This window comes from Eumetopias jubatus, unplaced genomic scaffold (assembly GCF_037043125.1).
Source record: "Eumetopias jubatus isolate StellerSeaLion01/CBP00866 unplaced genomic scaffold, mEumJub1_p1.0 scaffold_8, whole genome shotgun sequence".
NCBI classification, from domain to species: Eukaryota; Metazoa; Chordata; class Mammalia; order Carnivora; family Otariidae; genus Eumetopias; species Eumetopias jubatus.
This window is the reverse complement of record NW_028274814.1, coordinates 118029611-118056519: the sequence shown is the minus strand read 5'-3', so window position 1 is coordinate 118056519 and position 26909 is coordinate 118029611. Positions and strand designations below refer to the sequence as shown.

Below are 26909 nucleotides of genomic sequence, written 5' to 3'. Positions count from 1 at the left end.
GTCGTAACAGAAAATCCATACAAAAATGTGGTTATAAAAAATGAACACCTAAAATCTGGGACTCAAGGTGAGGCCAGGGCTCTGGGGCTATTGGTCAGGCTGGAGGAAGCTTCTGAAAGGGAATAACATTTGGGACAGGACCAGCTCCAGTATCAAAATCCTGACATCAATATCCGTTTTACGTTTTACAAATGTCCAGAAACATTCAGGGTCATTTCTACAATAATATACTTGGATCTCAATATGATTCTTCAAGTTGGGGGGTGGGGTGGGTAGTGGAGTTTTGGATGGCATGTAAAGCAATGCAGGGCCAGCCCCAAGCTGCTGTGCGCTACGGGAGAAAAATCCCACAAATCCCAAAAATCCCACAAATCCCTCCTGAGAGAGGAGACATGTAAATTCAAGGACTTCAACATGCACTAGGCCCCAAATGCTGGTCTTTTGTTCCAGGTCAGGAGTCTCTCCCATCTTCTACAGGGTCTGTTGTGAAACCTCCCGTTCTTCTCAATCTCTGAAACCCACCGTTACTCCCCACCTCCTATCTCTCTCTATCTCTCTCTCTCTCAGCAAATGACCTTGCTTCCTTTAAACAGAAGAAATGTAGGGAAACTAGCTTATCTCCTATCTACACACTCACCTGTAACTATAACCATCCTACCCTCCTGTTAGAGGAGAGAGGTCAATCTCCTGTCCAGACTAATCCCTCCCACATGTACTAGGATCTCATCGCCTCCTGCCTTCCCGGGGATCTCGCTCCTTTATCCACATCCCTTCCCTCTCCTGGTTCCTTCCCATTAATGGTCAAATGTGGAGTACCTGGATAAGCAGAATTGGTTTTTTGGTTGGTTGGTTGGTTGGTTGGTTGATTTTTAGCAGAAGTTGCTATTGGCAAGCTGCAAGCAACAAGCTGCCTTGGAATAGAGTTTCTCTGTTCTGGAAGAAATACTGCAGTAGCTGCTATCAGTTATTTAAATGTAAAGTGAATAGTTGCCCAGTACCCTGGAAAGAAAGTGTAACCTGGCCTTCTCTTACTTGAAAAAGACCCCCTCTCCTGGAAATACTTACTGATGGACGAGTCTGGGGAGAAAAGGCCAAACAGAGAAGATATTCTAAAGAAAAGTAGCCTTCGGAGATGTACTTTTAGCTCAGCCTAACACTAATCAATTTGTGTGTAATCATAATATCAGATGGAAGAGGGTCCTTGGGATTGTGATTATGCCATGTGAGAATGGCAGAACTAATAGCTGCAGGCAGATCCTCAAGGGAATGACAAGATGGCTTTCGACTAATCAACTGTCCGATTCTTCCTCGGGACTCGTGGAAGCAGAACTGGCCCCCTGGATTAAGTGCACCCTTGAGGTTCTTAAATAATTCTCTTCCCTTCTCACTCTCCACACTGTCCCCAGAGGATATCATCTATTTCTATTATTCAGTTGAGTCCATATATTAATGATGGCTTTGTCTTTATACATATTTGTCCTCTCTTGAACTCCGAGCCTATAGGTCCAATTATATAATATTTACCTCTGGATATCCTATTAGCCCCCAAATTCAATAGATTCAAAATTTATTATCTTTTCTCCCTTTCTTACCCCAAATTACTCCTTATCCAGAGTTCAACAAATAGCATTGTATTCACCCAACTGCTGAGGCCAGACAGCTGGATTGCTGTTGACTATTCCCTCTCTCTCCTTTATCTTCACGTACCTAGCAGGTTTACAGGTTCTCGATTTTATCTCATAAATAACTCCTGAATCTTTTCAATTCTATGTCCCAGTTTTCCACACTACAGTAGCTCCCCTTTTCCATGGGGGATATGTTTCAAGACCCCAGTGGATGCCTGAAACTGCAGATAGTACCAATCCTGATACACACTGTTTTTGTCTACACATGTGTGCCCATAATAAAGTTTAATTTATCAGTCAGGTGCAGTAAGAGGCTAACAACAATAACTAATAATAAAATAGAACAATTATAACAATATACTGTAATAAAAACTATGTGAACAGGGTCTCTCTCAAAATATCTTGTACTGTACACGCTTCTCCTTGTGATGACGTGAGATGGTAAAATGCCTACGTGATGAGATGAAGTGAGGGGGATGACACAGGTGTTGCGACGTAGCATTAGTCTACTACTAACCTTCTGACAACTCACTAGATGGAGGACCATCTGCTTCCCAAATGCAGTCAACCCGCAGGTAACTGAAACCTCGGGGAAGCAGAACTGCAGATAAGGGGGGACTGCCATAGTTCGGTTTATCAACTCTCACCTTCTAACTCATTCCCTGCCTCAGGTCTTATCCCACTCTATTAGCTGTTGTGCCCCAGAATAACTTCTTTTTGCTAACATGCAAATTTCATTATGTTATTTCCAGGTTTAAAACCCTTGAATGGCTCCTCCCTGACCTCATGAGATAGCCATTCATCATCTGGTACCTGTTCACTACTCCACTTTTTAAGGTGATTGAAACATATCTTTCGTAATTAAAAATAAATCTGATTCTTCTTTTCCTTAACTGTAAGATTATTTCATATTTTCTCATTGATTGCTCCCTGAGGTAATGTTAATGATCTTGTTATCAAATATTTTTTAAGATTTGCCTGTAAGACTGTTCATATAGCGTCTTGTCATAAAAATTTTTTTTACTTATCATGTAATCTGTTTATCTTTTTCTGTGTACCTTTTGAATTTTATGCCCTATTGAGAAAGGTCTCCTCTGACTTCAAAGCCATACAAATATCCATCTGTTTTTATTTTGTTTATGGTAAGAGGCTCTGGCTTCATTTATTTTCAGATGAATAGTCAGTGATACCAGCACCTTTTACTAAATAAAGTATTTTAATAGATTTTCCCAATAATTCCAAATGACACTTTTGTCATATATTAAGTTCTTCTGTAGACCTGAGGCTGGCTGGCTATTCCTGGATTCTTCTATTCCTCTAAACTATTTGCCTATTACTTTGTTAACACCATTTTTTATTGAAGTGGGCTTATAATAGATTTTAGTATCTATTGAGAACTTGTAAATTATTATAATCAGTTTCAGAGAAATTCCATTGGGATTCTGACTAGAACTGTATTACATTTAAATACTATTTTTGGAAGGATTTCTATTTCTATGACAGTAAGTCTACCTATTCAGGAACTTGGGATGGTCTGCCATATGTTCAGATCTTATTTTGTAACCTTCAATAAGATTTCAGTTCTTTTATTCGGGTCTTTTAACACTTTGTTAGGCTTAAAATGTTGGGCATTTTTTTTCTCCAAGTTTTTATTTAAATTCCAGTTAGTTAATATCCAGTGTAATATTAGTTTCAAGGGTAGAATTTAGTGATTTACCACTTACATACAACACCCGGTGCTCATGTCATGATCTCAAGTGCCTTCCTTTTTTTTTTTTTTTTTAATTATAATAGTTCCTTCCTTAATGCCTCTCACCTATTTCATCCATCCCCCCGCCCACCTCCCCTCCAGCAAACCTTCAGTTTGTTCTTTATAGTTAACGGTCTCCTACGGTTTGCCTCCTTCTCTTTTTTTTCTTTCCTTTCCCTATGTTCATCTGTTTTGTTTCTTAAATTCCATATATGACTGAAATCATATGGTATTTGTCTTAAAATATTGTATATTATTATTAGTATATTTTTCCTCTCTCCATTTCTCATGGGCTACTGCTACTATTAAAAAAAATCAGTTTGTAAGCATCTCACATACAATCACTTTATAAATTCTTTTAATTCTAGTAATTCTTTTTACTAGATTCTCATGAGTTTTTTGAGACCTGTACAATTACGGATGAATTATACTTTGATATTGTAAAATTATTTCATATCCTTATCTATTACATAAGACAGAATCTCTACAAATAATGAATCACACTACTAAGAGTCAGATCCTATACCTGATTTTTAAGGAAACGGTTTCAGAAAATTGCCATTTAGTGTATTTGCTGTAAAGTTTTGGTAAATGTCTTTATCATTGTTCAATAGACTCCCTCCATTCCTAACTTACATACAATTTTTTTTTAGGAAAGTTTGCTAAGTGTTATCAAATGCCTCTGTAGCATTTTTCACTTAATCTAATTGTGATTTTTCTTTTTTAATTTGCTGTTGTAAAAAATTAGAGTTTTGTTTTAATTCAGACTTGATCTTTAATACTTAACAATGACACTGTCCTTAGACAGAAAGTGACCAGATGCCTTCCAGTATTAGAGAAGGGTGATAAGACAAAACAGACTTGAAGAAAATTATACAACGCCTCTCTTTGTCCTGAGTCATGTTTGGGGCCCTGACTTCTGCCTTTTTGGATATAAAAATGGCTACTCCTCCCTTATTTGTGTTTGTATTTTCGCAGTACCTCTGTCTATCCATTTATTTTCAACCAGTGTTTGTCACATTGTTTTGCAAGCGTTTCTTGCATTTAAATCTGACTTTTCAGTTCATCTGGCCATCTCTGTCTTCTGAGTTCATTTATACTTAGTGAAGTAATTAATATTCTTAATTGTATTCCTTCTATCTTAAATACTATCTCTTCTTCCTTCTTAGTTTTGCTGAATTAGCCATTTTTCCTCCCTGTTATTCCTCTCTTCATTTTTTCCTGTCAATTTAGAAGTCCTACTGTGCTTTAAAGTTTCGCACATGGCTACATATTCCTGATTCATTTTTAAATAAAATAGTAATTTTATATTATATGAATTTTTTATACTATATTTATTTTTTTAAAACACACAACCATGCACCAAGAATCTCTACCTGGTCTCCCCTCTCTTGACCCCAAACAAGATAAAAGTTTTAGTTCTAGGTTATTAATAAGTTTTTTCTTTCAAAGATAACTCTTCTATTTCAAGAATTCCTACTTAGCATTTATATTACAAAACTCGCATCACATCATTATTACCTATTTAATTTTAATAATACATATATTGCAAGATTCGTTGCTCCCATTATTCCTCTCCTTTTTGTCTTTCCCTACCTTGGGATTTCTTTCCTGAACCAATTGTCATTTGATAGAGTATTTCCTCAAATGTTTTCCTCTGATAAGTACATGGGCAGAATACTTTTGAGATGCTGCACCCCTGAAAATGTTTATTTTGCCCAAAGACAAAGAAATGATATCTTTCCTCGTTATTAGTTTTTGGACCTCCATCTTATCCCCTCAGGATTCTACAAATGTTGCTCCAGTATTTTATCTTCTACTGTTGCTGATAAAAAGTTTGAAGCTAATGGATTCTCTTACCATTGCAAATAACCTGTTCTTTGGTCTCAAAACTTTGAGATTTTAATTTATCCTTGGACTCCAAGAATCTCACCAGCAAGTGTCAAGATATGAGTTCTTTTTTTTTAATGTTATGTTAATCACCATACATTACATCATTAGTTTTTGATGTAGTCTTCCATGATTCATTGTTTGTGTGTAACACCCAGTGCTCCATTCAGTATGTGCCCTCTTTAATACCCATCACCAGGCTAACCCATCCCCCCACCCCCTCCCCTCTAGAAACCTCAGTTTGTTTCTCAGAGTCCATAGTCTCTCATGGTTCAAGACATAAGTTCTTAAATTAATCCAGCCTAGGACTTAAGGAGATTATTCTCCATTTTTTTTTTTTTTTTTAATTTCCTGCCTCCAGAACTTTCATTTCATGTTAGGACTTTTGGGTCTGCTTCTGAATTTACCTCTAGGTAATTCCATTCTATGCTGTCAGGTATTTCTTGAGCTTCCAGATTTTACTCAAGAAATACCATTAACCACAATCTTCATCTGTTTAATTTTTTTTAATCAAAAATCAAATATTTTTTGTTTAGTTACATAAGATCTTCTGTTGTTTTGTTTTGATCATTTAATTGCATCACACCATCTTGAAAGTTTTCTTTCTTCTTTTTTTTTTTCAAGTCACCTCTGGTCTTTTCCAACATAGAGTAAAAACACAATTAGTCTGGTGTTTGGCCTGCCCCTTGGGGTTCTGAGTCCTCTTAAATAAGTTATTATTTTTCTCTTCCTGCTAATGGCTACCCTCCCTCCATATTTGCACAGACAAGGTTAAAGATGTGTCTCCAGCAGTGGTAAACCAGTGAGCAATGGAAAGAATATGATTTTCTGCTCCTGAGGTCAGGCCATAAACAGACAGCAAATCATGACTTTTTCGCTAAGATAGAAGAAGGTAAAGGCCTCTCTGTTTCCAGACCTTCACTGAAGCAAACTTAAGTCCCAATTAAAGTGATGGATCAAATCAGCCCACCCATGCAGTATTCCTTCAGATCCCTACCAAATCACAAAGGTCCTGTGAGGACCATATAAAACAGGCAGGCAAATATGGCCCTTCTTTGAGGAAATTCACCAGATTCAGTCAACTAAAGCCTTTGAAGAAACACACAGTGCTGGTCTTTGAGCCAAGCAATGAGGATAAATAAGCTTACCTCTCGGCCTCTGGTCTCTTGGTTCTTTCTTGTTCCGAGCTGAATGAGGTCCCACAAAATGTACTCTTTCCCAATCCTTCCCCTGGCCTAAGATACACTCTCCAGGCTTTACCAACTGACCCATTCAGGCAACTCTTGACCTAAAATGCTTTGTGGGTACTATTTTGAAAAGTATTCTATGTAATAAAAGTAACTTACCTTTCTAAATCATTGCTATTCCTAAATTTTATGACACTAGACAAAGAATGAGATAAATACCTTTGTTATGTAGAAGATACAACAGGCTATCATGTGCTGTACACTTTCAAAACTTGCAATATGTTTCTTTGAGTGGATGATATTTGGTAATCCTTGCAAAGCCACTACACACTTTATCAAGATCTAAAAAATAGAAGCACAATAGTTTCTGTTGAAAAATATCACGCTCACTCATTAGGAAGTGTTCTATTCAAATCATGCAAGTTTTAAACCATCAAATTTTATTATTATCAATAATTGTCAATAAATTGCTTATCATGTATAAAAGAATGTACTCTGAGATAAAATTAATATATTCAATTTCAGATGAGCTCCTCAACTAAAGTAACTTGAAAACTAGTGTAGAAGATAAAATAAGTATACAAAGATTACAAAATAGCACATTTTGACAAGTGTCATAAAAAATATAGGCAGACTATTACATATACAAGACACTAGGGTGCCTGGGTGGCTCAGTTGGTTAAGCGACTGCCTTCAGCTCAGGTCATGATCCTAGAGTCCCGGGATTGAGTCCCGCGTCGGGCTCCCTGCTGGGCAGGGAGTCTGCTTCTCCCTCTGACCCTCTTCCCTCTCGTGCTCTCTATCTCTCATTCTCTCTCTCTCAAATAAATAAATAAAATCTTTAAAAAAATAAAAGAAAAAAAGAAAAGAAACATTAAAAAAAAAAAGACACTAAAGGCACATCCAGGCTTAAGAGGACCTTAAAAAACCATTTAGAGAAGCATGTATCATATTATATATACAGTGATACCAGGTACTTGAAAAAATATTTCCTTTAAGATTAAAACCAAGCATTCATATCCCATATCCCATAAAAATTGGTGTTTACTTCCTAGTCCCCTTGCCTTCTATTATGAGATCCTGAATTTGATCAAGAGATAGATAATTGGGGTGCCTGGGTGGCTCAGTTGTTAAGTGTCTGCCTTTGGCTCAGGTCATGATCCCAGGGTCCTGGGATCGAGCTCCACATCGGGCTCCCTGCTCCGCGGGAAGCCTGCTTCTCCTCCCACTCCCCCTGCTTGTGTTCCCTCTCTCGCTGTGTCTCTCTCTGTCAAATAAATAAAATCTTAAAAAAAAGAGAGAGAGAGAGAGATAATTAAGTTTACCTTTCAATACTTTGCACTGTTCTGAGCAACATTACTGTCAGAAAAGTAGGGCTGAGATTGCCCTCAATCTATTAATCATCCAGATTATCAAAAGACAAATTAACCTATGGATGTTGGTCTTTTGTGGGCAGCCTAATTGCTCCAAGCTACCATTCTAACATTATTACTATTGTTACTGTACACTTATGAGTATTTGTAATGCTTCTTTAATTCCTCCCCATCACCACACACCCCACCCCACTACACCATATCCCCAAATCATGTTAGCAACCCAGTAGTTTTGTAGTTTTCTCCAGGCTCATATAATCATATATATACATAAACATACATAGAGAGGGAGTTAATGTTATGTCACAAAATGGAATTCATAAACACTTGTTTGAACTGTGCATTTCTCCTTCAACCATGTCTTGTGAAAAATCCCTCCAAGTCTACAGGTATAGTTCAAGTTCATTATTTCCAATGGCTGCATAATATGATTTAACGTGGAACAACCATCATTTATTCAGCCATTTCCAGAGTCTCCATGTTGCACACACTTTTACAGCTGACGTTTTACAATCTGGTATATATACTGGCCATCATCCTGCTACTGCACTTTCTCTTTGTCTCCAGCTTTTTTTTTTTTTTTTGCCATGACAAAAAAGGCCATAAGAAACACCCTTGTACATGCTCAGTTGCCAATATGAGTGGCAACTTCAGCACCAGATTTGAGATGATACCTAGGGAGGATGAAGCACCATCTTTCAGGGCAAAGTAAATACTCTAAATCAATGACATTTATGTGGCGTCGTGTGCCCAGCAGGTAGAACATGTGAATCTGGGAACCAAGGGGTGGAACTAGGTATCTTACTAACTGGTAATTTTATTCTATGGGATAAATTGCTAATAGAGGGATTGCTGTGTCAAGTATATTTGTTTTTAATTTTAATTAAAATTAGATTTAGTTTAATTAAAATTAAGATTGCTTTACCAAAATCCAAAGCCTACAACAATTCACATGTTCCCCATCAATGAGTGAGAATGCCTTTGCCCCACATCGTCACCAGCAAGAGGAGTTACAGATCTTTTCAATTCTGTCAGCAATATTACATTGTTCATTTAATGTGCATTTCTAAGGATATTCAGAGTTTGAGCATCTTTTCATGGTTCTTGGCCACTTGGATTTGCTCTCCTGTAAACTGCCTATTCATATCCTGTGGCCATTTTTTTATTAAGTTATTGTCAATTTTTAAGACTTTTTGTTATATATATTTATCCTTGTCAGTAATTTATATAAAAATCCTTGTTAGATATTTGTCCTAAATCCACAAATTTTATACTATCTTTGTTATGGTCCATGTTGTCACACATAGGCTGCCATAAATATAGTCAATATACCTTATTTTTCTTGTTATTTCTAAGAGTTCTGTCTTACTTAAAAAGGATTCCCACAACCCTGGATTACACATGTAATCTGTGATTTTCCCCCTAACTTTTTAGTACATCTGGACTTTTTATATATGTACAATATAGGTGTCAAACTCTATTTTCTTTCAGGTGAATATCCAGGGGTTTCACCATCATTTACTAAAAATATCCAGTCTCTTTCCACTGAATTGGAACGCCAATTCTGTCATATATTAAATTCTCATCCATATAGAGGCCTATTTCTAGAATCTCCTCTGTGTTCCACTCACTTTTCCTATTCCAAACAATACAATTTAATTAGAAACTTCCTTCTCAAGGCTTTTCCTCATAGCTATAACCCATTCTCTGAGCTGTAGCTGAAGGCACCCTAAGTCAGTGGGATGCTAGAGGATGACAGTGGATTATCCTGAACTTGACCAACTGAGCACCAGCTGCAGCTGCTGGTCCCAATGTGGTATCCTTACAAGAGGACATTAAAAGCTATGCATTGCTATGGCTAATGTTCTCTTTTCTGTCCCACTAGGAAGAAGTACCAGAAGAAGTTCCCATTCATACTGGGAAGACAAAAGTATATACTTAGCATCTTGCCCGAGGGCCATGAAACTTCTCTCAGACTCTGACATATTTTATGAAAGGACCTGAACTCTCTGGGCATGTCTCAAAACAAAACATTGGCAATTACATCAATAACATGTTAATCAAAACTAAAGAGCAAGAGATGGCAAGTACATTAAAGACCTTGGTAAGATACATACCCTCCAGAGGATAGAAATAAACCCTGTGAAGATTCAGGAAGCTGCCACATTAATGAACTATCTGGGGCCTGCTGAGACACCCCATCCAAACTAAGTCTGACATATGGCATCTCTCACCTCTAAGAAGAAAGGACAATGCCAGGTAAATGCCTTTGGGTTCTGGAGGAAGCATTTTCCATACTTGAGAATGCTGCTCTACAATCCATCTACAAATGACATGGAAGGCTGCCAACTATGAATTTAGATTTCGGATTCTGGAGGCCGATCTCCTAAGCAACTGAACTCCTAAACGTGGGGAATGTGGGAGAAGGAGGTATGTCTATGCTCCAGCATAGCCACTCCAAGGCAAATATTTGTTAAATTATTTAAGCCCCCTGGTTAGTTTCCTCAATGGTGAATTAAAAATCTTTATGCTGTGCATGAGTTCAGTCACATCTTCTTGGTTCTCAAAATCTGAGTTGATGATGATCGTAACGATGACAACAATGATGACGATAAAAACTTTCTAAAAGTATCAGCAGCGAAACCTTACTTCTCTCATGATATCCCTGGGGTAGGCAGAATTCTAAAACAGTCCACAAGATTCCTCCCCCGGGTGTACAAGCCCTGTATAATCCCTCCACCTTGTGAGTGGGTAGGTCCTGTGACTATGATGAGATCATCACTCTCATGACTACCTTATGTTATGTAAGACTCCTCATGCACATTAGACGAGGCTCTCCTGCTGGTCTTGAGGAAGCAGATTGCCACGTTGTGGAGAGGACTGTGTGGCAGGGAACTGGTGGTGAGCCGTTAGGTGCTAAGGACCCCCTTTTACAGGAGCACAAGAAAATGAATTCTCTCAACAACCAGTGAGCTTGGAAGAGGCACCAGAGCCTCAAGTAAGATCACAGCTCTGGCCAACACCTTGAGTTCAGCCTGATAAGACCCTGAGCAGAAGACCCAGTCAACCCGTATCCAGCCTCCTGTCCCACAGAAACTATGAGATAGTAAATGGATTTGTTGTAAGCCACTAAGTTTACAGTAATTTGTTAGAAAGAAGAGACAACTAATATAATCCCTTCAGCCAGCTCTCACCTACTCTTTTTCCATAAATTCCAACTCCTCCATCACCAAGAAACCAAATATTTTTTCTTGGGTCATCCACCAGTTTCTTCCCTACATGATGATGGCTTTAACAATATGTTTTTGAATAAGTATTGCTGTTTCTAACATTACACAAGCATAAAAACTGAAATGACTTTAAAAACCTAGAAAAGCAGATTGCTAATGTTTAAACATGGACAGCAATGGGGCTGAATGTTTTCAGAGAAATACATTTTAGTCCTTATTTATGTTTGCCCAGACATAATTTAAATTATTAAAATGTTTTTCAGTTAACTCATGAAGTTTCCTAACACTTGTCTTTGACCTATTTGTACATTACAAAAGATACATTGCTTTTTCTTTTCCAAAATGCACTGCTGAATTGCCTTTGTAAAAATGCCCTTATCTAAGGGTATAAATATACTTACCTGTATGACAGGTACCAAAACAATATTGTGGTAGATTAGAGGAGCAAGAAGGCCATAACATTGAGTCACAGCTTGAAGGGCATAACTGGAATCATTTAGGTAGTTGCTAAGTTCCAATGCCACTAATACTCTCTCACATTCAATTAGTCTAGTAATCTGTAACGGAACAGATATTGTTACTCAAAGTGAACATCAGGTGCTTCATCAATTTGTCTCTAAGGAGAAGAAAGGGTAGGAAATGTGATCCTTGTGGCTTAACAACATGTTGGTACGTTAAAATGTTGATTTTAAATCAAGATCTAAATTCAAGAACAATTCTAACTCCCCAACAGTGCTACATATGGGTAAGACAACCTTAGACTCAAACTTCAGAATATTTTGTAAAATAATACAAATACCACTAGTAATGACGAAAGAACTGATCTTTTTTAATTGGTAAAATAAAAACTTGGCTATATTTTAATGTTAGAAAAAACCTAGTTTTTTCAAAACATAAATGTTATAACAAATAATAATTGAAATATTATGTCTCTCTTAATACTGCCCCTCCCATTTTCTTTCTGGATTTGTGAAAAAAAAATGATAAATTTTCAGTAGACCAAACTAATCTTCTATTATACTTTTGCTACTTAAATAAAAATGGTAGTAAAATAGAAAGTTAGGCTTTTGTAATTAAGCTACTTTTAAAAAATAGGGACCCTATCTAACTTTTCCTTTCCCTTTCCTGAAGGAAGATTTCACTATGCTTCTTGCCTTTTATTTTGAAAGATTTATTTACTTATTTAAGAGAGAGAGAGAGAGCAAGCATGCAAGTGGGGGGAGGGGCGAGGGAGAAACAGAGCAGCAGACTCCCCACTGAGTGTGAAGCCCAACACACGGGGCTCCATTCCATGACCCTAAGATCATGACCTGAGCCGAAACCAAGAGTCGGATGCCCAACCTACTGAGTCACTCTGGTGCCCCTATTTTTCTATATATACATACAAAATTATGTACAAAGAAAACTTAGAAGGGCCAACCAGACATTTCCACAGAATAAATTTTTAGTGGAATGGTAGTCTCGCATTTTGGAATCCGCTGAAGTACTTAAAGACTGTCTTTATTTACAGACTGAATGCAACATAGTAGGAACAGGATGACAGTTATGAGTGCTTGGGCTCTGTAAGACTGTGAACTTGCCCTGGACAAAAGGGTCATGTCTTTTTTTTTTTTTCATTTTTGTATCCACAGGAACTGGCATAGTCTCACGTAACAATTTATTGGTTGATTAAATAAATAAATGCATGGGTAGGAAAAAGCAACTGTGAAAAGCAAACACCTGGGGAAAGTCTCGCTGTGTCTAAAGTGAGTAAAGGAAAGAGGAGAGGGAGAAAGAAGAGAGACACTCAATCTAGAATGAAAACAAGAGCGAAGGACTATTTTTAAAAGCAAGATGTTAAGGTTAGAAGGTTGCAGATGTACAGACAGCAATATTTATAACCACCCTGAGAATCCATCAGTAGGAGATAGGTTACATTCCTGCCTCTATACAGGAATGTAATATTAAAATTAAAAACAATTTGGTATGAAAACAAATGCTCAGTGATGTTCTTCACCCAGGAAAGGCAACAGTACCTGAGACAGAAATTCAGGAAAAACTAGCCAAAATGGACAAGAACACACCAGATGTCATCTTTGTATTTGGAGTCAGAACCTGTTTGGGTGGTGGCGAGACAACTGGCAAAGAAAAATGAACCCTACCATAGACTTGCAAGACATGGCCTGTGTGAGCAGAAAAAGACCAGAAGAAAACAGAGAAAGGAACACAAGAACAGAATGAAGAAGGTCAGGGGGACTGCCAAAGCCAGTGCTGGTGCTGGCAACAAGTGAGCTGGAGATTGGACAACAGAAGGAGTAAGGGTTCTGCAGTGACTTTATCTGTGGTGATTGTGCAGATTTGTCATAAGAGGATTAATAAACTAAGAACTTGAAAAAAATTTGGTAAATTGATATGTACCCGCATGAAAACATGTTCAAGATAAATTATAAAAAATGTTAAATAGGCTCACTATGGAATAGAAAGTAGATTGTGATATCATTTTTGTAAGATAATAGTAATAATAATTTGCCCACACATATTTTTAAGAATCTGAGCTATAAAACAAAACAAACAAAATCATAGTATTTTTAGGAGTAATAGGATTACAATGCATTTCACTTTGTAAATTTTAACTTTTCGAATATTTGAAATTTATACTACTTTTGTATAGACACAAAAGATAAACTGAAAAGAGGAAAAATATATATGAACTTGGTCCTACGAAACCATTATATGGAATATCAAATAAACCTGCACAATCATAAAATGACCTCTCAGTCCATTCACAAATCAGGATATGCAATCTCAAAAGAACATGAATTTGAAACGTCAAGAAACAAATAAAGGGAAATCAGCACATTTTTGGTCATTTTAATATCACTTACTTGTTGAGAGGGGAAAAGCTCATTGCCTTTAATACTATCACAGAAAAGATTTTCTTCTTTAATTTTAATGTCACTTGTTACAAAAATATTTCTAAGAAAAAGGTATAAGAGGATTGAAGAAGTCTCTGCCAAAATATCTGAATATAATCTGCAAAAGGAAGTAAACAATATTACAAGTATAAATATAAAATGAGTTAGCATGTAAACACGCCTTTTTAGATTGATTTGTTCTTAATATCTACATAGTGATCCCAAAACAGCAGCAAAGGTTTGTGGAACAACTTCTCCCACACAGCTCTTTAAGTTAAAATTAAAGACTATGTTTAACAACAAGTTAGCAACTAAGAAAATTAATCTGCTGACATATTATGTCACAGATACATAAAAATAACTATTGGTAAAGTAAAACTTTCTGGTTCTAATATACAAACTTCTTTTCTATCAACGTAATGAAATCATGATAAGATATTCAGAAGTTTGGAAAACAGGCCCAATATTTCAATTAATAAACTTTCTGAAAATAAGGGTCACTTATAGCAAAATCCACCATGGGTAAAGAGAAAAGGAGAAAGAGGCAGGGAGGGAAGGTGGGAGGGAGGCAGAGTCTTAATAACTCTTGGATTATTTTTAATTATCTTTTCTAAATTGTAGTCAACAGTGCCAATTATTGGCAAAACTGTGAAATCTGCAGCCTTCCTTCTTTGTTTCCAATATTCCCCTCCTTGCTCTCAGCCTTACTTGGTGACGAACTTCCCCTTCTAAGCTTCAGGTCCACCCTCTATCGCTAAAAAACAGGACAGGATCTGACATCAGTAATTCCCACTTGATCATGATCCGTTTCACCGCCATGTTAAATGCTGAAATTATATTTGCTAGGAAAATGTTAGTTCTCCTGCTCCTGCAACTCATACTGAACTCTGTGTCCACATGATGACTGATCATCAGTACCTGACGCAGACAACTCGTCCAGGCTATTGCCTCCTCGTCGCTCCATTTCCCACCCTAAAGAGCTCACACACTGGTCAGTCATTTCAATAGTGACCTCTCTACAACTTCTGAGTCTGCACCCCTTATCGTAAGCCGTAATCAGCTTGCCTGACCTTGTGTAGATGTCACTGGCTGCTTTGTCTATCCCTGCTACAATGGTCAGTCGCTTATCCACTTATTTCTTCTCCTCCTTTGATCTTTCTTTTTCATTCAAATCAGCATTTGCCAAGTACCTACTATGTAGAAAATACTATTCGAGGCCCTGGGATATAAAGATGAGTCAAATGTGGCCCATACCCTGAAGAACTGGGTAGAACCACCCACAAATGGCTGTTATGTGATATCAACTTAGTCAGTAGTCCTTCTCAGCAACACTTCCGCTCATCCCTGAGGTCTCTTTGCTCACATTCCTGACAGCAAATGTTCTAAACCCCCTCTTTCCACCCTGTGTGCTCCTATATCCTCCGGGCTCTACCAGTATAGTGTCATTATCGTGGGAATGTGCTTGTATCCTCAGTTTCTCCCTCCCCACTGTCTCCTTTCCCTCTACCCTCAAACACGCTTTCCTGAAGCCTGCCTGCCCCCTCAGGGTTCTGCCATCCTCGTCTTTACCACCAAACCTCACATGAATGATCTTAGCTTATTCCAATTCTCCACTTTCATTTACGTTTTCTTCTTATCCAATTGCAAAAGGTTTCTGGCCCACCACACCACAAAAACAGTTCTCCTGAACTCATCAGTGGCCTCCTAACTGCCAATTCTAAAGGTTTCCTCTTAGTTTTCATCCTACCCAACCTCTCTGTTGCTCTTAATTGAGCAACTCCCCTGCCTGACCTTGCACTAGCATCTGATACTGCTGAACAGTCCCTCCCGGGTGATCCTCTCACTTCCCTTGGCAATGCACTTTTCCAGACTTTCACCTCCTGAACTATTCCTTTTTGTAGAATAAGTTATGACAGTTGGGTGGGCTTCCTCTCTTTCTTTCCTTCTTTCCTTCCTTCCTTCCTTCCTTTCCTTGTAATGCAAGAGTCTGACTTAAGCTTTGATTGCTAAAGCATCCACTTCAGAGATGGCTTTCTCTAATAAATACATTGCCAGCCACACAACTAGATAAAGAGCCAGGTAGCCAGGCCACCTCCCCCACTGAGACTCCTTTGTTAAATTTAGAAATCTTAGCTGATTTCAATAAATGACAATTGGGGCCATTTGTTTTGTTTTGTTTTGTTTTGTTTTGTTTTCTCTTCCCTTTCTTTAAACTCTCCTATTTTTTAAATTCAACAACAAAGAGTGAGCCCATGAAATCCTAGGCACCCACCCTTTACCTCAATAAAAGCAGAACCCCAGGCCCATGCTGGCTCTCTCTCTTTACCTATGACCTCCTGTGGGCCCCCAAGTGTGTTGTATAATTTCCAGATCCTATAAGCAATAAACCTTTATTTTTTTCAAAATTTCCAGATGGTTATTTCTGAAGGGCATCTTGCAATCATAACAAGAACCACAAGGGCTAGTTCAGATACCATATTAGTTATTGATGGCCTCACACCAGCATAAAACATTTTCAGCCCTTCCTTGGTTCCATCTCCTGCTTCAGCCTCTTAAATGTAAGCAATTTCCAGCATTCAATTCCAGCTTCTATCTTTTCTGCAAAACAGTTCTTCTTTGGGAGACAGCATTTGTCAAAATTTCGATGATGACCTCATGGACAATTTCTCAATCTATCTCTAGCCTTGATCTCTCTCTTAACGACTGAGCCACCCAGGTGCCCCAATAGCCTTGATCTCTCTCTTAAGTGTCAGCACTAAATATTCAACTACCTACTGGGCATCTCATATCCACAGAGGCATCCTGCTGGAAAACTTAACTCAAAATATTTCCTATCAAATTCATTATCTCCTCCAAAAACTTGTCCCACCTCTCCCGTTCCCCTAGTACATGTCATAGGCCTGCCTGCCAGTCAGGGAACAAAAACAATCCCAGTCAGCTTCACTACCTCCACTCTCTTGTCCTCATGTCGCATAAAACCTTCCAAGCTCTGTCTCTTCCTCTTCTGAAATGCCTCTCAAATCCATCCTGCATAGCACCTAGCATCCTTGTACATGGTAAATGCTAAGTCTACATGTGTTTAATTGAATGGAATTACACCTTTATGTGAATAAGCATTATCAAAGCCTTGCCTCAACCAGCATGAGCATTTAAGGTCATTATCTTTGACTGAGGAATGAAGGGTTTTATCTTCTTATTAAAGACATTAACAAGCAGGTGAAGGAGATTGTTGTTTTTCAACTTGTTGTTGAGACAGCCTGAAATCACACTAATGCTCATTTCTGAGGCTGTTCTTAAACTTTGTTTTTTTAAGGAAAAACAGCTATAAAGCAAAGGATGGCCTGTGGTTTTATACGACTCCTACCAGCCTGTTTGCCATTGCTGATGGTCTAATCCTGGGAGCCTCTTCAAGCAAAGGAAAAACCTTCTTATCCTAATAGTCCACTCATGAGACTATAACTTGAACCCCAACCTGACTGTTCTTGTTAAAAAAATTCTCAAAGCATATTTGGTGTTTTCTAGTATAACTGACAATATCTTCGTTAGTATTTGGTATTTTTTTTCCCCATAGCCTTCATTACTCTAAATTCAGAACGCATCTATATGCTTCCTGTGCTCTTTCTGACTCTGGCAAAGAATTTTCTAACAAGGACTCAAGAACTTGGAATGTAGATACTTTGTGTGTGTGTGTGTGTGTGTGTGTGTGTGTGTGTGTGTGTGTGTGTAGGTACTTATTAAAACACTTATTAGAAATAGTTTTAAATTGACTATCTTAATATGAAATTGAAAATTAATTATAGGCTTCACACCCAACACCCATGTTTTCAATAGCCAAATTAATATTTTAAAAGAATATTTCTAATTACCTTCTCTGTGTAATAGTCATTATATTGCTTAAACAAATAAGAGATCGTTCATCTTGATGTGGTGAAGCAACAAAATAATCCCAAACTGGTGAGAAAGCCTTCTTAGCCAACTCATAGGTACCGGCCTGATAGGCAACCTACAACAAAAAGTACGTTGTCAAATGGGATATTTTTATCTGTGAAATGTATCTTTTAAACAGGAATTCTGATAAGGTCCGCTCACACACTAATTTCTTACACAGTTGTTCACGTTTGCTGTTTTGTTCTACAGGGCCACAGTAAGATATCAATGGCCACTGGCAAGGGAGGCAGACACATTTTGAAATCTCTTTTATTTCTAAATTGCATGGAAATTTGAAACTCTGTAAGGATGTTTCAAATTCTCATAAGCAAAACAAAGATCACATCTGAGCCAAATTAATTTCATTTCCATCGATCTCGGCAGTGCACTCCATTTATTATAGACACTGTTATAATGAACAATCTGTTCCAAGAGAAACAATCAGATTTCCCAAACCCAAAATATGAAATATACTTCATTCTTTTCTGGTGCAGACTGACACTTTCAGAGCTTTTTTTGTGCAACAAAGGGTTCACAGCTAAAAAGAGTGAAAAACAAAACAGAAATGCTTCCAAGAGGCCATATTTTTAATCCAACACATTCAACATTAGGCAAAATAACTGATTTCGCTGGTAAAACAGAAGTTCGAGAGAAAAAAAACCAACAACTTACCTATTTCTTTTGGTAGAATATATTTCTTTACAGATATTCCCTAAAATCATTCTATTCAAATATGTACGACAATATGAAATCTCACCGTGTGAGTTATGTGCTGCTTCAAATCCTTAATGGAAGCAGGTAGAATATAAAGTATAAATAAATTCATTAAATTAAGTATGTAAATGACATGTTGCTAGAATATATTCCACTCAAGAGAACAACTTACAGGGCCAGAACTTTTTAAATCTGCCAACCCCGCACTCATAATCAACCAACCAGTAAGGTTTTATGAAGTTTCTCCTCTGTGCTAAGTGCTGTAAGGATAGGTTCTTCAAAGCTTAAAATGACCTTATACTCCATTAAACTCTAATCAAGTTACAGACATAAAACACATGAAATCACCAGAAAAACTACAAAGAATAACATAATAATTGTGGACGCTGAGAAAAGGAGAAATGAAGACTTCAAAAAGGAGTCAGGGCTTGAGTAGAACCCTCAGGCAGGAGTAAGGTTCAGATGGGCACAGTTTAGACGTGGAACCTGAAAAGGGTCCAATAGTGAAAATCACCATCGTGCATTTAGGAGAGACTGGAAAGACACATCAGAATTTGAAGAAAAGCAGGAAATATGATGGACAGGTAAAATGGGATATGATTTCAGAAGGCCTTGAAAATCAGGTGGAAGTATTTAAAGATGTCAGGTACTGGTCCAAGCACTCTACATGCATTATTGTATTAATTCCCCATTACAGCTTTATGAGGTGAGCTCTATTACCATTCCTATTTTTCAGATGAGGAATCTGAGGCATTAAGAAGTTAAATAATTTGTAGAGAGCCTGATATTCAGTAAAAATAGTAGAGCCAAGACTTAGAGTGGTAGATGAGGTCACTTCTCTGGCTGCATTGGTCAAATGAAGGAGTTGGACTAAGTGGTCACTAAGATACCTTATAATTCTAACACTTAACATGGAAATTAATAACAAATGATGTATGAGTTAGGTGAAATTATAATTGAATGTTCTTTCCTGTTAAAATATATCCTTCTAAAAATAACATCATTTATTCAATCAGTGGACATTATAAAACAAGAAAAGATGCCATGATCAAACTAAGGTTTGTAAATTCATGAGTTTTTGCGGGTTAACACAGCAGTGCCATGATATAAGATGGTGACCTGGTAGTAATGGGTAGAATAGATTTTAGAGGGGGTGAGGTTAAAATGAGAAAGAAGCACTAGAAGACTAATGAAATAATTAAGTATAGTAGAGACCTCCTCCTTGATACATGACCTTCTCATGGTTTATAAAGTTCCACACTTGTTTTTTTTCTCCCCACATTCCTTTTCAGTGGCCTTTGCAAGCTCCTACTCTTTTCCCCAATCTCTTTATATTGGCACGTCCCAGGGCTCAGTCTTTGGACCTCTCCTCTCTTCTATCTGTATTTATTTCCTCAGTGAAATCATCCAGCCCCATGGCTTTAATGGTCACATGACTACTCTCAACTCCTCCTACCCAGACCTTTCTCCCACACTCCAGATTCATTTATCTCACTGACTATTCAACAGTTCTCTCTGAATATGTAATAAACATCTTACCTCAACATGTCTCAAAATGAATTTCTGATCTCCCCTGGCCGCAAATCTACACCACCCACAGCATTCTCCAACTTAGCTGATGTCAAGCCTATCCTTCCAGTTAGTCAACTAAATATCTTAGAGTCATATTTTATTTTTTCTCTTTACATTATTTCCACGAGGAATTCTTGTTAACTCCTCCTTGAAAACATATCCAGAATCTGACCAATTCTTACCACATCAGCTACTACCACATGGCTAAGCTACCACAATCTCTCATTGGATTACAGTAGTAGATCGTCCCTCTGCTTCCATCCCTCCTCTATTATGGTCTCTTCCTAACATACAGCCAGGATGAGCCTCTGAAAATGGAAGTCACATCATGTCATCCCACTTCTCAAACAACAATAACAATAATAAAACCTCCCCAGTGGTTGCCCATTTCACTCAAACTAAAAGCCAAAGTTCTTACAATGGCCTAGAAGTCTTGTCATGGTTTGCTCCCTGATCCACCTACTTACCTTTTACCTCCCTAACCAATTATTCTACTCTCCATGGGTCCCTCTGGCTCCAGCCCCACTGGCCTCCTTGTTTATCAAACATACCAGGTACACTTCTGCAAACAATAGGCTTTTGCCCTAGCTCCTTCTGCAGAATGTTCTGCCTCCAGAGACCCCCACCCCTGCACCTCCTCTAAGTCTCTGCTCAAATCTCACCTTCTAGATTTTTTTATTTATTTGAGGGAGAGAGAACAAGCAAGGGGGAGCAGCAGGCAGAGGGAGAAGCAGATTCCCTGCTGAGCAAGGAGCCCGATGTAGGACTCAATACCAGGATGTTGGGATCATGACCTGAGCCGAAGGCAGACCCGTAATCGACTGAGCCACCCAAGCGTCCCTCAAATCTCATCTTTTAGATGAGTCTTCCCTGATCACCCAATTTAATATTCTGATCTACCTTCCATTCCCTCACTTCACACTTCTAATTCCTGCCTCTATACAGGAATTAGACTATACTCCACTTTTTCCTTCCATAGAACTTATCTTGTAACTAGATAATGTACTTACTATGTTGATTGTTTATTACATATATCTTATCATGGCATTTTGTTCATTTTGCTTAGAACAGTGGTTCTCAAAGTATGGTCCGTGGGCCATTGGCATCAATATCACCTAGGAACTTGTTAGAAATGTAAAATTCCACACCCTACCCCAGACCTAGTGAATCAAAAACTCTGATGGTAGGACACAACAATCTGTTCAACCAGCACTCCAAAACACACACTCAAGGTTTAGAATCACTAGCCTGGAGCAATGCATAGCACAGAGTAAGCACACAATAAGAGCATGTTAAATAAATTTTAAAACCCTCTTTTCCTGGTAATTTCCCTCTACCCACAGAAGAGGACACTCAGCAATTCTACTGTAACACAGCTGACTGCCCCAGGGTAAGTGCCTGACTCAAACTGGGTGTTTTATAGCCCCCTCTGCAAAGCAAGCCACCCAAAGTGTGGTTCTGCCGTCGAGGCTAAAGGCACTACATGCACCAGGAGAATTTGAGAGAAAGTTTACTACTCACACAAGGCGCTCCCAGGGAGTGTTGGGCAGGCACAAGCAGGCCTGGGAAGGAATGGGTTGGGCCTTGATTAGTGGCTGGAGGTGGGGAGGGGTAGGAATGGGAAAAGCTGCTGCCACCTGGGAGATTTAAATTTTCTGTTAGCACCAAAGGTGAGCTCACAGACCTCCTATCAGCCTGCCTGTGTATGGAACCAAAGGAAAAAAGAGGGGTGAGTTTTAAAAACAAGTCAGTGGTCAAACATCAAAAAAGATGTCAGACTCATTTTATATGGTGGGCCACTCAGAATCTCTTTCCTAAGAATCTAGAATCCAGATTAGGAGCCAGCCAGGCAGTCTCCGTTTATAGCTGAAATGGAGGGATATAAAAATGCAGGAGCTGCCATTTTTCCTTCAGAGATGGAAAGTAAAGAAAGTCAGTCTTTAGAAGGAGAAAAAGAAGCAGATGTATACAGAGAACCAAAGGTATGAGACCTACAGTTGCCTGGAGTCCACAGCCTTCCCAGGGCCTAGCTGCATTCCCCCAAGCCAGGCTGGTGCCCTTAACTTGCGATCAGAGTCCTAACTGAAACCGTAAGTCAAAATTACCTAAATATAGGTTATTGTTGTAGTAATGAGATTGATAAAAAAGACAGTTCCAAGGAAGAAGAGATGACATCTAGCAGAGAATCTAGCACAAAATAGACAATAAATAATTCATCAATAAACACATGAGAGAGTAGCAATATTCAGTTAGAGGATAAAAGGAAAAAGAAGAGTTGAGACTTCTTAAAGAGCTTTAAAAATGGGATGACTACCTTTAACCTGGTAGATTTATTGTTTTTAATTTGGTCATAGACAAAGGGCAAATCTCTATTTATCAAAGAGTTTTGGTGAATTATTCATATATAAAGTGGAAAAAAAAGTATGAATTTCATTCTCCTTGCCACCACTGCTATTACTGACAAAGCATTCCTGTCCCAGCATCAAACTCTACTGCAATACTGATCATCAAGACCCACTGAGCAATACCAACCCAGGGAGAGAAGAGATGGCAGAGACATGGGCTCTAGAAGACCCAGGCCCATGTTAGAAGTTGAATATATGACTTCCTTGAACCTAGACAGAGCAGTAGAAAGGTATGAGCTGGTTCAAGGGTCAGGCTTACCATCTGATACCCAAGTAACTGTGGGTTACTTAATTACATGACCTCCCTGAGACACCTTTTCTCAAATAAAATGGCAGAGGAAGGATTAAATTTATTTCAGTTTCCTCAGCTATAAAGTAATAATACCATCTCGCTGAGTTATTGTAATAAACATACTAATGAATCTTTAAATACCTGGCACATAGTAGTTTTTAATTAAATGATATCCCCCATTTCTTTTTCTCAATAAGCCACTGTTTCCACTCATTATTTGACTGAGTAGTTCAATAACCCAGCAATATATGACACTGGGTCTTATATCCATTTTAGAGATAGGGAAATTGAGACCTAGTAATTTGCCTAAAATCCTGCTCAGAGGTTTCTAATTTTCTACATTCTACATTACATTATCTAGACATTCCTGACTGAAAGGGGAAAAATAAAAACAAATGAAGCTATAAAGAGGGGGAAATTAGAAAATATATCATTCATAATCTTTTTTCAAACAATTTTCCAGATAATCTAAATTAATAGCTTTCTACATTAAGCAGAAACCTAGTGAAGATTCAACTGATTTTATTAATGTCCATAGAATAATGTTGAGTTGAAAGTCTAACCTAAAATTCCAAGCCAAGTTAATCATAGGCATTTAGTGAAATGTCTCTATTTCTTACTATAAAATATATATGATAATATTTTTTAAAAGATTTATTTATTTATTTGAGAAAGAGAGCAGGATAAGGGGCAGAGGGAGAAGGAGATGGACAAGCAAACTCCCCACTGAGCATGGAGCCCAATGCCAGGCTCAATTCCAGGACCCCAAGATCATGACCTGAGCCAAAACCAAGAGCCGGATGCTCAACCAATTGAGCCACCCAGGTGCCACGTATGATAATATTTTTTAAAGAACTGAATTATCCTGAAACTAAAAACTAACCACTCTCATGAAAAATAGATTGCAATTCCAAAGGAAAGGGACATTTCCTTGCTAGTACTTAAAAGCTTAACTTGAGCTGTAAATTAAGTTTTACTAAGTTTACTAAGTAAGAAAATTTTGCTTCAGTCACTTAACATTATGAGAGTTAATGCTCATATACTGTCATAAATTAATATAGTACTGCATATATAGTATCAATAATGAAACACTGGGCATTACTTTATGACACTTCTCATTATTCCAGCAGAATAGCTTAGACTTCGTTTTATTAACTTTTCAATGAAAGTTCTGCCAAATGAAACCCAAAAGTCAAACGTCCCTGGAGAAAAATTAGGCCTTGATAAAATACTCGGTTCCTCACTTTGAAATAACTCCATCACTGCAAATTAGGAAATATATTAGATTCCAAAGAAATAAAAACATCAGAAAACCATGAACCAATATGACATGCTAAACCAATGCTAGACAAATCCTAGCAATTCTCTCAATTTAATTTTCTTTGAAAAATATGATAATGTAAAATACCACTAAGATCTTACCTTATTATTCTAATCAACTATTAAGAGAAAAATAATAGCACAATAGAAACGTGATAAAATTTAAAATAGCCATCATTTCTAGAGCCAACAATAGGCTTAAAATTAAGATTCTCAAGACCTAGGTCAGTGAGTCACCTTTTCTAGTGTCCTATTCACTGGTGTTATTTTAAGACAGGCAATGATTTCAGCAAAAATGTTAATTCATGAGTATATTCATAACTAAAAACATTAACAATATTTATTAAGTGCCTACTGTGTGACAAGTGAACTGGTTAAACATCATGCATAATTCTATTTAATACTCGTAATACCTCTGGGAGGTAGCTACTATTACTATTCCCACTTCATAGATGAAAGTTACTTGCTCAATATCATACGGCTAGTGTGAGGAGCTGGAATTTGAACTCAGGTCTGTGTGTCTTTAGTAACTCAGAAATTTCACTTCTGTAACTCTCTCCCTCCAAAAAAGTAATCATGGATGTAGACAGAGATTCATATACCGAGATGTACATCACAGCTTTGCTTATAATAACAAAAGACTGGAAAATATCAAAATGCCCACCAGTAAAGATTACGAAGTAAACTACAATCTATCTGTAAGATGCAGTATCTTTAAAGGGGCAACATCTTTAGAAGATGTAGCTGTTAAAAATTACGCTATGGAGGAATATTTAATGGAATTTTAAAAATGTCACTTATATATTAAATGACAATATCAGGATAGGAAATAATACATATATATATCGTGATTAGATTATATATTATATGCATATGTATATATATAAATGTGTGTGTGTATAAGCACATACACACACACACACGCACACAAATGAAAAGATAGCTCTGGATCAGGGTTTCCCAATCTTGGCACTACTGACATTTTGGGCTGGATCATTCTTTGTTATGGAGGGCTGTTGTTTGAATTGTAGGGTGCTTTTCAGCATCCCTGACCTCTACCCACTAGATGCCAGAAGTACCCTTTCAGGTTATGACAACCAAAAATGTCTCCAGACATTGACAAATGTCCCTTGGGGGCCAAAATTGCACCAAGTTAAGAACTGCTCCTCTGGATGATAGGATAAACAGGTAACATTTATTTTCTTCTTTGTGCATTTCAGTATTTTCCAAATTTCTAAAATTAAATTTAAAATTAAAATTAAATTTTTACAATAGCATTTTTTCCTGGATACATTTGTAATCCAAGAAAAAAAATGCTATTGTAAAAATCAATCTCACTAAAAAGAGAAGGAATGATTCCTATTTTTATGAGACTAAACTGTAGTAATGGAAATATGTAATAACAAGAACTTTAGAATATCCACTGTGATTTTTTTCCCATTAGAAATTACTTAGTGACAGTTTAACAGAAAAAAAACATAGAGGAAAAAATTAACAGAAATCTCTTCTACCTGCGTCAAGAACATCCGAGCAGTAACAGCAGAAAGAGGTGGATAAACTAGAACTGGTTTAGTTGTCTCTCCAACAGCATCACCAATAAGCTTCCCGTTAGAAGAATAAGCAGCAATTGCAAAGACATATTTTTCATTGGTTTCTAAACCTTTCACTTCAAAAATGCTTTTACCATCAGCTGGTATCTGTTAAAAAAAAACATATTTCAAGTTTATGTATGGAAAACTGAAGTAATGTGACTTTAAAAATATAATTAAATAACCCTTATATGTAAAAAATAAATAAAATAAAACCTTTGTATTTACTGTTGGATTTTAGCTATGATTTAAATTGAAATTAGAGAAATTCACTGAAATAATGACACTAGAAGAGGGTAAAAAAAAAACACTCAGTTGTCATTAATGAGACTTTTGGTAAGATTTCCTAACATTTAGAGGTTTTTTCAATTTGACATACCGCTTCTCCTGAGTTTGGGAGATGATTATTATTTAGCCTTACTTTTCCATAGCTCCCTTCTGCTTTGCAACCCAAAATGCAGTACCAGGAAACCTGCCGAGGAGAGAGATGAACCCATCATCTATAGTCTGTTTAACAAGGCATTCAATTTCTTTTATCAAGATGTGGCACTTGTTGTGATGAACACCGGGTGTTGCATGGAAGCACTGAATCACTTCATTGTCATTGAATCACTTCATTGTACACTGTATGTAATATTACACTGTATGTTGACTAACTAGAATTTAAATAAAAACTTAAAAAACAAAAAACAAATACTTTTCCAAACACAAATATAGTTATTCAACTTTTAAAACATGGAATCTAACTAATGATGTACTATACGTTGGCTAACTGAATTTAAATAAAATAAATAAGATAAATAAAATAAATTAAAAAAACATGGAATCTACGTTTACAAATACACTTAGGTTTAATCTCACAAAAATAAAGACAAATATAGGGCTCATTTACCTGGGACTACAAAGACTATTATTCACTATTTTTTAACTACCATTAACTGAGCAGTTTCTATGTGCTACGTATTGCTGGGAAATTTACATAAACTTTCTAGTATTTGCAACATCCCTATGAAATGGGATTACTGTGGTCATTTCGCTTTAGAGGAAATGGAGACACAGAAATGTTCAATAACTTGCCCAAGATCAGATAGTAGCATGATACTTGATAATTCTTAACTATAGAAACCAAAAGCAAAATGCA

The 26909-nt window shown here is 37.3% G+C and overlaps 1 protein-coding gene and 1 pseudogene across 4 annotated transcripts in view; one reads left to right on the top strand and one right to left on the bottom strand.

Annotated features, from left to right (window-relative positions):
- The window catches only part of CFAP54 (cilia and flagella associated protein 54), a 296408-nt gene that overhangs the window by 178057 nt on the left and 91442 nt on the right, over positions 1-26909 (bottom strand). For all 4 annotated transcript variants that reach the window (XM_088025290.1, XM_088025291.1, XM_028105379.1 and 1 more), the window contains exons 21-26: positions 26148-26240; positions 25691-25876; positions 17816-17952; positions 13920-14067; positions 11457-11612; positions 6672-6794 (exon numbers count right to left, since the gene is read on the bottom strand). In XM_088025290.1, the coding sequence (XP_087881416.1) occupies positions 6672-6794; positions 11457-11612; positions 13920-14067; positions 17816-17952; positions 25691-25876; positions 26148-26240 (843 nt within the window). The remainder of the gene's footprint in view (positions 1-6671; positions 6795-11456; positions 11613-13919; positions 14068-17815; positions 17953-25690; positions 25877-26147; positions 26241-26909) is intronic.
- On the top strand, positions 13031-13325 carry LOC148163806 (small ribosomal subunit protein eS24 pseudogene; annotated as a pseudogene).